Below are 14,791 nucleotides of genomic sequence, written 5' to 3' on the forward strand. Positions count from 1 at the left end.
GCTCTCTGCTATGGCCCGGAAGTGCAGTGGAGGATGGCCCAAGTCCTTGGGCCCTGCGCCCCATGGGAGACCAGGAGAAGCACCTGGCTCCTGCCATCGGATCAGCGCAGTGCGCTGGCCGCAGCGCGCCTACCGCGGCGGCCATTGGAGGGTGAACCAATGGCAAAAGGAAGACCTTTCTCTCTGTCTCTCTCTCACTGTCCACTCTGCCTGTCAAAAAAAAAAAAAAAAAAGCCTCGGGTGATTACTGATGTCATAAATAAGAGTGTCAATTGTTAAATCAACAACAGGAGTCACTGTGCACTTACTCCCCATGTAGGATCTCTGTCCTTAATGTGTTGTACTATGCGAATTAACAGTAAAGCTAGTATTTAAACAGTACTTTATATGTCTGTGTGGGTGCAAACTGTTGAAATCTTTACTTAGTATATACTAAGTTGATCTTCTGTATATAAAGATAATTAAAAATGAATCTTAATGAAGAAAGGGATGGGAGAGGGAGAAGGAGATGGGTTGTTTTGCACGTGGGAGGGCGTCTATGTGGGGAAGAACTGCTATAATCCAAAAGTTGTACTTTTGAAATTTATATTTATTAAATATACATTTATATTTATATAAATATAAATTTTAAAAAAGTTATGGCTTCTTTCTCTTCACAGAGATCAGTTTTTCGATTGTTAAAGGAAAGATTTGAGCCTATTTCTCAACATAAAGCAGTTCAATATAAGACTTTGTGAAAATGTACCTCCCTTTGACCCTCCTGATAGCTAAGCAGTTGGACCTACAGTCAAGTTCACAGCCCTGGGACCTGCTTGCTCCATCTATCTGAGCTGTGGGCAGTGGACAATGGGATTATTTGGCATCAGCCAGGAGCCTCCAGTTTCAGGGCATTCACTCCTACTGGTCTGCACATAAACAAATGTGGCCTTGTGTCCCCGTCCCAATTCTGCAAGAGTCATTTCCTCCACCTTTATCCTATCATGTGAGGATTCCAGAAAAGCACACACCACAGATTCCTTGCCACAAAAACTGGAAGAAAATCCCGAATTTACATGTAAACAAACCAGATTGGGCTACTTGAGGAAGCTACACTTCAGAAGCTTTTTTTTGAAAAATGCAAATAAAATGAAAATGTTTTCCAGACCATGCTGTAGAGTTCAGCTCATGCTCCAGTACCATTTTATAGAAGCTGCTTCTTATGGTTCAATGGCTAATTCTGTTTCCTGATTAGCATCTTATTTTGAGCATCTTACTCTAATGTTCTAAAACATATCAGCACTATTTATTTGGCATGTGATTATAATAATAGAATGTTATATACCATCTTGTTTCATGATGATGCTCAATATAGTCATCACTTTGAGGGATCCTTGGTACCTGGCACCGTAAATACTTCCTGTAAGCTAGTACAGAAGTAGGCATGGAGGGGAAACTTCACTTCACATTCTTTGGTGTGATGTGGTAAGGTTGGCTTACTTCCTGCATTCAGCTAAAAAGAAGACTCCCTTTGGACAGGCAAATCACTTTCTTAAATAAATCTGTCTGTTCATGAACAATCTTATTGCACAATGCTTTTCTGAGTAATCCACAAGGAATAAGACTATTTCAGATTACATTACTTTGTCATTGCCCTAGCATGCCTAATAGGCATTATATCAGAACTTGCTTGCACTATTTTTGCAGACAGGAAAAACAAAACTCAAACAAAATTACATATAAAGGAAGGCACCCACAGAGAAACAGTCACCCTGGCTTCTGTTCCAAAGCCGTGGGGATTGGTCATGATGGCCTGAGTGACAAGGACCTCTATGGTCCCCCAACTGTGATTCTGTGTACACAGCCTGAATCCCGCGGCCCTGGGAGCTGTGAGAAAGAATGTCAAATGTTCATGTCACTCTTCTTGTAGTACTTTGGGGGTTAATGTTTCAAACAGTTGAGATCTGTATCACATTACAGGGGACACAGTTCTGGCGATATCTGTGGCGTAAATTCCAAGAGGAAAGTCCCTGAACATGTTTCAAATTGGTCTCTGGGAGCTGAATTTCCAGCTCACTGTCCAAGCCCAGGAGTGGTCAGCAGCCCACTTGTTTTGTCTTATGTTCATTCCCATGAGCCACATTGCATCATGGCCACCTGGGCCTGCACACCAGCAGGGACAACTCCATACCCAGCCTTGTGCCTCCAACTAAAGTAAGTACACTCTTCCCTGTTTTTGCTACCAGATGCCTGCTGCACTGCTCTCTAGCACTGCACCTGCACAGGTCTTACTTCCTTAGATTCAGGGAAAGCTCAGTACCATGCAAAGAGTATGGGATTGGGAAGCACACAGCTTTGCTTGAATCAAGTTCAGAACGTTGAAGAAAGTCACAGCTTGTGCATCACAGTTCCCTCATCTGTGTGAGAGTTTTACAACCTCTGTGTGTGTGGATGAAATGAGCTAATAACTGGGCACATGGTAGTGTCAGTAAATAAAGGTTATCATCATTCAGGAATTCAGCCAAAATATGTGAACTGTACTGATCCTATAACCTTTCACATCCATTGAATTACTGATTAAGTGAATTAATGAATGGAGGAAGGAATGATTGCTTCTAGAATCCAGTAGAGGGAAGCAGACTAGACAGAACCAAGCAACAGCAGCAGATTTGGTCTGTAATTGAGAGGCTAGCTTTATTCTAAGTAGCTAGTGGGGTCTGGCCTCGGGTTAGGCAGTACTTAGATAACCAGCCGTCTCTCTGAAATTTCTGCTTTTGAAGTTTGAGCACAGGTAGGAAGGCATCTCCCATACACAGGCAGCAAATACACGTCCAAACCATACATATGGCACAGTCATTAGGACAGTCACTCCAGCTGATGAAAGCAATGATTGATGTTGCTCAGGCTCAAAGGGGCTGTTGTCTGCCAGAATTGAACACTTTGTACATCGTGCAGTGCAAGGCAATGGTTGTTAGTAGAGTGCAGAAACATGTAAAGCCAAAGCAAACGCCTTAAAATGTAACATCTACTACTCTGACTTTGAAATAGGGTGTCTCTATCTGTGTAATAACTGCTTCCAGCTTGCTCAGAGGAGCCCACATGGAAACCACCTTCCTAATCAGGGCTCTGGGAGTTTTGCTGCAGGAAGACCTTGTCAAGCAGGGGTGGGGGTGATGGGCACCACTATGGAGTGGTCTGTGAGGTCATTCCTGTCCCTGACACGCCACAGGGAGTGGTGGTGCAGACACTCCTTGTGCTATATTAAAACCTGAACAATGAAGAGAGGAGTTAATGATTAGCCGTGTAGGGGTACTTTGGGAGGAAGAGAGGAATAGAGTGTTTTCACTAACAGATTTGGTCGTTAGCTAGAGCTATCCAGGAATTAAGAAAAACCACTCTCTGGCTTATGATCTGAGCACAGAGGGAGGGGGTAGGCAGAGAAGAACTCAAAGTCTGAGGATCACTGACTCTCAGGACTGATAGAAAATGTAACCTCATCTAAGCAAATTTATGATTAATTTAAACCAAAATATATTATCCAAGGAACCTAACAAAAGACCCTGGATCAGGAGAAGAACTGTTTAGAGAAGGAAACAGTTGCTCAGTTCGAAACCATTCAGACACGCAGTCTCCTGGATGGGAGACTGTCTGGTGCACGGCTCGCAGCCCTGGAGCTGTTTGGAGAACAGGGGATTATTACAAACTGGCTCTGGAGGCTTGTGGCTGCTTCGGTGACATGTGTTTGTGGCGTGCAGCCATTGGACTCAGAATTCAAATACTCATATATAAATAAATATGTATATTTATGTATATGTATATCCCTGTAGTCCAGTGGGACTGTTCAGTAACGGCGTGTCCTCATGCATCAGGAATTCACTTTCTCGCCAGAGTTCGGGGAGACGAGAGGAAGCAATTGCACAGAAAGCAGTGAGAGCAGCACCTTGGTTCCCACCAAACAAATAAAACCCACACTCATTTGGGAGCTGGTGGGATGATTTAGTCTTCTCCAGCCCTGAGTGCTGTTGTTTCTGATCCCCTGAAACCTCATGAGCTCAGAGACCCTAGATGCTCGCTTAGCTAGAACACAGCAGCAGCGGGCAGCCTGCTGCACAGTGGCTTTCAAACTGGGGAGGGAACAGTGCCGTCCCTACCCTCGTGTGTCCACTTTCCCTGGGAGGTAATTCAAGCTGGTTAAAGCGGTGTAAGGGAAGGTTTCAGACAGAAGAGTTATCAGCATTTCTCTGCAGAGGTGGGGAGAAATTGTTCTCACTTCCCTTGGTAGGGCTGTTAAAAGGATGAGAAAAAATAATGCACATGGAAGAAGCCCACCATGAAATATCATCGTGTCAGTGGCAGGTTTCATCACCGCTTTTGTTCCTAGGGCCCGCCATATTTGGTCATTCATTAAGGGTCTACATTGGGCTAGGCAACATGCTGGGATGTTGAAGAAGACATAATTTATGCCCTGGAGGTGTCATTCAATTTGGAAATCTACATACTATAATGTCATGACTCAGACAATTTAAAGATGTCACTAAAATGTCTAGACATACCGGTGATGGTGACTCACTCACGATGTACCAGGGGACATACTGCAATCTCATTTGGATGCTTCTCCAAGGTCTGCTTTGAAAAAGGACCATTTCCTTTGGCAACCGTGGAAGCTCTCAGCTCTCAGAAGTTGAGCCAGCCAAGATAAAGCACACCTGAGAGGGACTTGCTTCCAAGCTGACTGCCGTGTCTGAGTTATCCTCTCTTCTTCCTCCCACCTTCTGGTTCTCTCAAGGAGCAGTGATATGTCTGGATGGTGAGTTGAGGAGAGCAAACTGTGGAGGTGGGAGTGGCAAGGCTTGTAGACCAAGGCTTGGGGTTAGTTTTGCCACCAGAGATCTAGCTGAGACATGAATGTCTCTGACAACTGAAGAGAAAGTAGTTGGCTCTAGTTGTCATTCTTTAACCTTGGGATGTTATTCCTATATATTTGTATATATTCTCTTACTCATTAAATTCTCAAAATCTTGGTTGGTGAGCTGCATTTGAGGGAATCTCAAAAGTAATTTCTTTTTTAAAGACATATTTTATGTATTTCAAAGGCACAGTGACAGAGAGAGAGGGAGACACAGAAAGCTTTTCTATCCAAAGCTTTACTTCCCAATGGCTACAATGGCAAAGGCTGTGGCAGCATGAAACCAAGAGCTTGGAACTCCTTTCTGGTCTCCCACATGGGTGGCAGTGGCCAAGTACTTGGGTCATTTTCTGCTACCTTCACAGGTACATTAGCAGGGAGCTGGATCAGGAGGTAGCATCCGGGACTTGAACTAGTGCTCATATGAGATACCAGCATCACATGTGGCAGGTTAACCCTCTGTGCCACAACACCTGTCACCATAAAAGCAATTTCTAAAGTGTGGGAGAGGAAGGACTCCAGAATTTGAGGAGAGTCTGAAATCTTCTGTCACATCACTTTACCTGGCTTGTGGCCTGTGTAGCCCAGAGCCAGCTCCCAGGTGACCCCTGGAAGACCGAGGCACCCTTAGCACAACAGTGGAATTTCACACACACAAAAGCCTGTCTTTTCCAAGTATTAGTATCCAGCTAAACAGGATAAGCTTCAGGCAGCAATGCTCAAAGTATGGATACAAGTCATGGAGTTCCAGGAAGGATTTCAGGAAGGTTTAGTGTTTCTCCCTTTAGCCCACCCTTACCTCCATCCATCCCCTACCCGGGCCGGGTGACAACTTTTCTAAAACCAGTTTCTTGCTTGGTCGTTCACCAAAGTCTTGGGCCCTGAGCCCACTCCTTGTTGATGTTCTGTTTGGCTGGGAAGCGGCCATGACCGCCTGGCCGCAGACTCGGCAGGCTCTCCCCATTCATCTTGGCAGACACTTTGGCCTTGCTGTGATGAGGAATACAGCTGCCCACTCACTCCTCCTCTGCAAGGGAAGAATGAGTCAGTGTCCCCCACGGCAGATTGTCGAAGTGGACATGATTCTTGCTCCTCTGCGTAAGGATTTCCAGCCACATGTTCTGCTTCCTGAAGAATGATCTGACACCTGATCAGATTGATCCTGGGCAGTGTCTGCCTTTGAAAGAGGAGGCTGGGTCTCTCCTGCAGCTTGGAAGGTAAAGGGGTCTTGGCTGCAAGAAGGGGCAGCTCTGTGTGATCATATATAATAGCAATTTGTCATCTACACTATCTCGTTTAAATCTCACAGCAAAACGGGAGTCGACTGGAGTTTTTCATTCACTCATTCATCCAACAAATATCAGTGATTGCCTGCTGGCACAGTGGGTTAAACTACCCTTGTAACACCAGCATCCTATATTGGACCATAGATTCAAGCCCTGGCTGCTCTATTTCCAATCCAACTCCCTGCTAATGTGCCTAAGAAAGCAGCAGAGACTGATCCAAGTACTTGAGCCCCTGCTCAAATTGGAGCATGTTGGAGGCCCGGATGGAGTTCCTGGCTCCTGTTTTCAGCTTGGCCCAGTGCTGGCCATTGCAGTCATTTAGGGAATGAATCAACAGCTGGAAGGTCTCTTTTTCTTCTCTACCTCTCTTTCTACCACTCTGCCTTTCAAATAAATAAAATAAAATCTGAAAAAAAAAAGGGGGGGGCTTGGCAGACATCAGTACAAAGATTCCTGTTTATGTAGAGCTTATATATTAGGGCAAAATGGAGGGTGGGGTGAAAATTTCTAAAGGAGAAGAAAATGTTGTTTTCTGGGCCCACTCAACTTATTATCATGCTATTTGGAGTCATTTATTGGAATGTTCAGTCAACAGTGATCAAGAGGAGCCCAAGTTCCAAGCTCTAGACTGGGTCCTGAGGATAAGATCAATGGATCCCTCCACCCTACAGACATCCTATAATCTAGGATGGAAGGAAGCAACTACAAATGAGTGCTCAGAAGCCACCAGAAGGTAGACTGTGTGCTTTAACAAAGACGCCTTTGCAGGGCAACGGGACAGGCCACCCATGGTTGGGGCTCCAGCTGCCCAGGGATGCCCAAACTCCCCAATGAAGTCCACTCAGAGCTGCCCTCTCCCTTTCCACTCCCTCTCCTGCTCCTGAACACACTCCATGTGGTCACCCGGTGCACCCCTAATCCTGATGTGTTCCTTTGGAGCCTGACCAACATAAAGTCTTGCTAATGTGGTACAGGTATTAACTGACTGGGTGCTGGCTTTTGTTTGCTCTTTCAGGTAATTTATTTACTTTTTAACTGAATTTGAATCCCTTGCAACAGAAGGAGGCTGATTTCCTGGTAGGAGGGGCTGTTCTGTTAGTAGGAGGGGAAGGGCAAATTAGGGAAGGCCCAGCTCCTCAAGTTACAGGAGCAGACGCCTCCCTTCTCTCCCTTCTCAGTGGGCCAACTTATCTCAGAACCTGCCATCTGTATTTGAAGACAGTCTGGCATCCAGCTTGCCCTGTGCAAAAGCACCTTTGGAGTTCAAGAGTTTTTAGGGATTAGAGGTCTTTTGGTGCTGGGAGTTTCAATTTGTGGTCCAGGGGATATTGGAAGTGTGACCTTAGAAGGCCTTTAGAGAGTGAGAGAGCTTCTGAGATGCTCTGTAAACTTTGTACAAATGAACCCTTGAAGACTGGGTCTACCGTTTCCATCATTTCTTAAACATTTAGGAGACCCAGAAGAGATGACCATCTTTTTAAATGATGAGCTTGAGACTTCTAGAGAAGTAAATGACTCCATAGAGACAGCACAGTTAGAGTGTAGAGGGGCTTCTCTTCATTATACATTGCTTCAATATTCACTCACCCTTCTGGGTTCATACCTTCATAGTCTGAGAAGCTAGGAACAACAAGCCACTCCTGTTTCATCACTATTCACATGGGAGACCAGAATGGAGTTCCAGGCTCCTGGCATTAGCCTGGCCCAGCCCTTGCTATTGTGGTCATCTGGGGAGTAAACCAGCAGCTGAAAAATCTGTGTGTGTGTGTGTGTGTGTATCTGTCTGTCTCCCTCATCCCCATCCATCAAATATATATATATATGTGTGTGTGTGTGTGTGTGTGTGTGTGTATGTATACATATACATATATACACATATATAACTATCTATCTATCTATCTAATAAAGTGTGGAGGGGAAAAAAAAGGGAAGGAGAGAGTGAGGAGGGGCCAGTACAGAGACTGGAACTCATGTTTCCATGGTCCGTACTGGCACTCATTCTACCTGCTCCACCACGTGGGATCTTCAGGACCATGATGCAGGAGCTACTATCGTTGTATCATCAGCCCTGACCATGCCTTCTCACCTGCCCCAGTGGAGTAAGAATGCTTTGTGGAAGTGATTTTGGAGAGTGTGTGTGGGAGGGAATGTCCAGGCTTCATCACACAGGTAAAGATGTTGGGTGGTGTTTATCATTCCCTAAAAAAGAGAACTGTTAAGCTTTAGTACCTGCGTGTCCCTAGAGACCCAGTGCTTCCTTGGGCTTCTGTACAGACTCAATGCTTGACTGTAAAGAGACATAACCCATAAGGCTATCCTTCCAAACAGCAGACTGCAGGGTGATAAATCACTTGAGGAATACAACCTTCAAATGTTAACATGTCAGGATCCTTTTGCCCAGGATAGAAATACCCAGCTGGTTTGCAGATGAAAGAACCCATGACATGCTGTGTTATCAGCACCAAGTCCAGTTTATCAGGGACATAAATATATACATACTCTTCCAGTATTCACTCCTCCAATCAATAGGCCAGAAACATGTGGCATGAACTCAGAGAGAAGGAAGGGAACACAATATCACAGACTGTAACTGCGAAGTAATGCATAAAACAGCAGAGTCTTTAATTTTTTTCTGCCTGTAACTATATACTAGACTCTAATTCATGACAGGGTTGCTTCTCAAACAGAGCCAACGGGAAATAGGTTTCCAAGTAGATGCTGCAGCCTTTGATGTGGTTAGAAGTTAGCATCGTAGAGGGGAAAATGTTTCTGGGCTAGGAGTCAGTAGGGGTCAGTTCAGGACTTGGCATCCCCGTGATATAGCTGGGTGAACCCAGGTAGTCACTAAGCTGCTCTATTGTTCTGTTTCCTGTTCTGACAAATTTCTTTAGGAAATTTATTTCTATAGGAAATAAATTCTGTTAAGAACACCGGGCTGGGTAAGCTGTAGGTCCCTCCCACTGTGCACATTCTTCTAACTCATTCATTCATTCATTTTATTCTATATACCAGCTGCAATATTCCCAGTTTTTAAGGGGACAGGCTTATCTGAGGCCAGAGAACCCCTTAGACTCCCCTCCAACACCAAGAGTCATGAGAGGTTAGGCTTGGCTATCCACTCACCAGCAGGAATATGGGCACCTCTTGCTGTAGCGACAGCAATAAAATTGCCACTCCCGATCCAGCACTGACTCGAAGTAGCGGCTCTGGAATCCGGCCACCAGGCCATTGTTGGAGCATGTCTGGTACCTGTGGAGAAGAGAGCAACCCTCAGGAACCCAAGGACAATGGTGCTCAAACGACCCCTTCCCAAGACCCCATCTGTCACAGTCACATGTTCTTTCACCGACCTAAATACCTAGCATATCCCATTTTTATGTGGATAATAAAGACATAATTGTATTTGTAGATATGGCATATGTTCACTATTAAAATTCAATTGACCAGAATCTTTCAACTGAAGGAAACTTGGAGAACATTGTCCCTGATTTACCTCTGTGAAGTATAGTTAGATGGAAGAATTTGTAAATAAAGGGGATATAGAATTTTACCCTGAGAATTTTACAAATGCATGGTTGCATTATTCATGCCATTTAAAATAAAATGCGGCATAGTTCATTTTATTCAAGTTTAATACAAAAATAAGACAAAAAGAAATGTAACAAATTGGCGAATTTCAAACAAAGCTTTCTTCTGCTTTAGAATAGAGTCCTGGAAATGAGTGATGATCTCATCTGCCTTACACAGCACGCAAAGCCAAGAGGGAGCAGTGATTTGTCCGGGGCAACTCAGCTCCTCACTACTGGCCCAGGGCTCTTTCTGCCACCCACTAGACCACAAGTTCGATGTGGTCAGAGTGTGTTTTGCTCAGAAGTCTATCCCCAGTGCCTTTCAGAGTTGCAACAGCCCAATTACACTCAAGTTCCCTCTAAGGGTCCTTTCCTGTCCTAACGGCTTAGTCATAATTCTTCAAATACGGTAACCACTCTGCTGTGATCCACAGTCCACAAAGAATTTCCACTTTCATTTGACCTCAGAATCTGCCTGGTTTTTTGTTTGTTCGTTTGTTTTGTTTTTGTTTTTTTGTTTTTTGTTTTTTGACAGGCAGAGTGGACAGTGAGAGAGAGAGAGATACAGAGAGAAAGCTCTTCCTTTGCTGTTGGTTCACCCTCCAATGGCCGCCGCGGCCAGTGTGTTGCAGCCAGTGCACCACGCTGATCCGATGGCAGGAGCCAGGTGCTTATCCTGGTCTCCCATGGGGTGTAGGGCCCAAGGACTTGAGCCATCCTCCACTGCCTTCCCAGGCCACAGCAGAGAACTGGCCTGGAAGAGGGGCAACTGGGACAGAATCCAGCGCCCCAACCGGGACTAGAACCTGGTGTGCCGGTGCCGCAAGGCAGAGGATTAGCCTGTTGAGCCAATGGCACCGGCCCCGCCTGTTTTCTTGTCACAGCACCTTCCTGACAAAACATGGGCTCAGAACGTGCAATCATTTCTTTCTTTGTTCCACTTCCAGTAGTACTTTCTCCTGTTCTTGCCCTGAGCCCCATGGTGCCTTTGGTGCCATGTGGCTGTCCCTTGTTAATGTGTTGATGAGGATGTAGTTTTCACCCTGGTCACAGTAGGTTTCTACTTTATATATAATAAGTTTTCTCACAAGCTCAGTCCATTTCCTGTTGCTATCACTGAATACCAATGACTGGGTAGCATATAAGGAATAAAGTGATATTTACAGAGGTTCAGGGGCTAGGAAGCCCAAGAGCACAGCACTGGTGCCTGCTGAGCATCTGGTAAGGGCCTTCTTGTTAATTGTAACATGGAAGGGTGCATCACATGCTGAGACAGACCACTTGCACAAGCTCAAGTCTTTTCCTTTTCTTGTGAAGGCAATGATGATATAATGGGACCTGTCCTTATGACCTCATCTCATTCCAAATCACCAGTGTAAGGCTCCACCTCTAAATGCCATCATTGGATGAACTTGGGGATTCAGATTCCAACATACGAACTTTGAAGAACATATTCAAGCCGTAGCACAAGCCCATCCCCAGTAGGTCTCTACCCCTCTTTCTTGGCATTTCCTCCCCACCCAGGCCACGGGTCCAACCTCTCTTCTACGTGGGCAGAGCAGGCAGCTGTTCACGTAGAACAGCCTGATAGCTGCTGGAGCAAAATCCTGTTTTCCAAGTAGAGATAAGCTTCCAGAAAATGGAGCAGATAAGGGAAGAATAATGGCATAAAGTAAGAGCACAAGTGCTGACTGGTACAAGAGATCACACTGACACAAAAACCATAATGTTGTTAGCAACTGGATTTCATTTTGTTCTTTTTCATCATGAGAAATGAACCTGTGGATCTGACAAAACTAGATATCAAATTCATTTCACGACCTTGGTTAAAAAGCACCTGTCCTTTTTATTCATTTTTGATATTCAAATATGCATTCATGTGTTCTCTTATCCATTCTGCAACTTACACTGTGTGACTACTCTTCATCCATCACTTTGCTAATGTGCTGAGAGAACTGAGAGATGGACTTGTACTGGTCAACTATGCAAATTATGTTTGAATTCCTACTTCCAGGACATCTCTTACTATCACTAACGTGCTTTAAAACCAAGGTCTTTCAGAACTGAGCTGGCATGCAGTTTCCCTGGATCTGTGGGGGACTTCAGAAAGTTGCTGGGGGGCTGGTGCTCTGGTGCAACAGGTAAAGCCGCTGCCTGCAGTGCTGGCATCCCATATGGGCGCTGGTTTGAATCTCAGCTGCTCCACATCTGATGCAGCTCTCTGCTATGGCCTGAGAAAGCAGTAGGAGATGGTCCAAGTTCTTGGGTCCCTGCACCCACATGGGAGACCTGGAAGAAGCTCTAGGCTCCTGGCTTCAGAAGGGTGCAGCTCCAGCCATTCCAGCCATTTGGGGAGTGAGTGAAAGACCTCTCTCTCTCTCTCTCTCTTTTTTTCTTCCCCTCCTCCCTCTCTCTGCCTCTCCTTTTCTCTCTGTGTTCCTCTGACTTTCAAATAAATAAATAAGTATAAAAAAAGTTGCTGGAAAATGGAATTAAAACTCGAGTTTACTTTGGTACACATTTTTTTTTCCTTTTTTCCTTTTTTTTTTTTTTTTTTTGACAGGGAGAATGGACAGTGAGAGAGAGAGAGAGAGAGACAGAGAGAAAGGCCTTCCTTTTCCGTTGGTTCACCCCCCAGTGGCCGTTGCAGTTGGCGTTCTGCGGCCGGCGCACCGCATTGATCCGAAGCCAGGAGCCAGGTGCTTCTCCTGGTCTCTCATGGGGTGCAGGGCCCAAGGACTTGGTCTATCCTCCACTGCACTCCCGGGCCACAGCAGAGAGCTGGCCTGGAAGAGGAGCAACCGGAACAGAATCCGGCGCCCCGACCGGGACTAGAACCCGGGGTGCCGGCGCTGCAAGGTGGAGGATTAGCCTAGTGAGCCACAGCGCCAGCCACAAATTTTTAAAATCCAAGCATAGAAAGAGTCTCCAAAAAGTTCATGGAAGTTGTGTATTATGAAAAAAGGTACACATGCATTTCAAGAATTTTTGCACTAAAATAAACTCATTTTAAATTGTATCTTCCACAAGCTTTTTGATGTCCTCTCGTATTGTTCTTCTGCTTTGGTTTGTCTTGTGCACCCCAATCCCTACAGGGGACAGAGTTCTCATGGTGGCAAGTTCCCTTAAGTAAAAATAAATGCAGGGTAATAAGCTGTTTCATGGAGTAGCAGTTCTGAAGGGCAAGCCAAGTTCCATGAATTCCCCACCGGCTGTCAGCCAGGCAGCTGGCCCCACAGTCCTGGATGGGAAGCATGTGTGTCACTTTCTCAGACACCACCTCAGATAACACTGCGCTGGGAAGATTACTGGGAACTTACAGTCTCATCAGAGCCTAAGAACATGTGATAAAATTTAAATAACAGAGCATCATCCTCTGTCCTGAGCTTTGGTTTGTTTCCCTTCATGTTTTGGTGCAGTGAGAATGCTTGGTTGTGTGGTGGTGTGAAATAATTCTTTCTAGAACTGATCTTTGTAGGCGTACATTTTCACACTATGGAGAGCAGTACAGCATGGGATTTGGAGCCTGGGCTATGTTGCTGGACTTGGGCAACACTGCTCTTTGGTGCGTCATCTTGCCAGGATTCATAGCCACTAATAGCCTCAAATTTCCTCACCTATAATATGGGCATAAATAGACATACTAAAGTTAGTAGCCATGGGTATTCTAATCAAAATTACTAAATAAATGGGCATACTAATAGGAGTTATTGTGATAACCAAATAAGCAAATGCGTAGTGTCTAGGATAGTGTCTTTCAATGCAAAATTATTTACAATTGCATTGTGCCTTCATTTTGTCTACACAGTCACTGTAAGAAGAATTTGTGAAAGCTTTTCCTTGGCTCCGAGCCTCTGGTTTACTCATATGCATTCCCCGAGTTGCTATTTCAAGTCCTTTGAGGTTGGTTGTCTCAGTGGCCCCCTTTGCAGTGGAGGTATATGGATAGGTATTATTACCATGCATCACGGTAAAGCCCTTGAGGGAGGAGACCATTTAATCTTGATTTTGTATTCTCCACAGTGCCTCACACTGTTACAAATGTTAAAAGGAAAAATGGATCATCCAGTGACTAATTGGGCTACTCCTATTATCAGAAGCAGAACTGACACAGAAGAGCCCATCACACGAATTTATGAAGGGTCCTGAAACTCTACCCAGTAGTTTCTGTGGACTTGGTGAGTGATCCATCTTCCCACTCCCGCCTTCCCTCTTTGAAACTCAGACTGCTCAAGGATGAGAATATAAAGTGAACACAGCTTCAGGTATTCCTCTCCTCATGCTTCCTTTCCCTCTCCACCACCTTTTTCAAGCTCCTTATTTAACAATTCTCACCTAAGCATTGGCCCACATCTGTAGGATTAAATACACAGCAGCCAAGAAGGTGAGGGAAGATGTGAGGGTAGCATCTGAATGGGGTAGAACTGGGACTAGAGGCGTGTGGTGCTGTGGCTCAGTGGGTTAAAGCCCTGGCCTGAAGTGCCGGCATCCCATATGGGCTCCAGTTCGAGTCCCAGCTGCTCCACTTCCAATCCAACTCTCTGCTATGGCCTTGGAAAGCAGTAGAAGATGGCCCACGTCCTTGGGCCCCTGCACCCACGTGGGAGACCTGTAGGAAACTCCTGGCTCCTGGCTTCAGATCGGCTCAGCTGTGGCTGTTGCAGCCAAATGAGGAGTGAACCATTGGATGGAAGACCTCTCTCTCTGTCTCTCTCTCTCTCTCTCCTCTCTGCCTCTCCTCTCTCTTTGTAGCTCCGATTTTCAAATAAAATAAATAAATATTAAAAAAAAAGTATTGGGCCTAGAGGCACTTGGGTCTAGAGGGACTTGCATCATTGAAGTTATTCAAATTCAATTAAAAAAATAGTGAAGTTTTGACTCATTTTACAGCGCTAGGTTGCTGCTGTTGAATGGTTTGCAGAGGAGAATATTGGTGCAAACTCTAGCTTTCCTGGTGAATGTGACATGCCCAGTTGAGTCATTGGCATGGACTCCAGGGAACGTTCCTTTGGAGTGTATGGGTACAGGCACCAAGCTTCAGAGATGCTTCTCTG

General features: G+C 45.2%; 1 protein-coding gene across 2 annotated transcripts in view; it reads right to left on the bottom strand.

Moving 5' to 3' along the window:
- The window catches only part of DPT (dermatopontin), a 33,200-nt gene that overhangs the window by 9,218 nt on the left and 9,191 nt on the right, over window positions 1-14,791 (bottom strand). For both annotated transcript variants that reach the window (XM_062192711.1, XM_062192710.1), the window contains exon 2: window positions 9,292-9,417. In XM_062192711.1, coding sequence (XP_062048695.1) covers window positions 9,292-9,417 — 126 coding nt within the window. The remainder of the gene's footprint in view (window positions 1-9,291; window positions 9,418-14,791) is intronic.

The sequence above is a fragment of the Lepus europaeus genome, chromosome 5 (genome assembly GCF_033115175.1).
Source record: "Lepus europaeus isolate LE1 chromosome 5, mLepTim1.pri, whole genome shotgun sequence".
Lineage (NCBI taxonomy): Eukaryota > Metazoa > Chordata > Mammalia > Lagomorpha > Leporidae > Lepus > Lepus europaeus.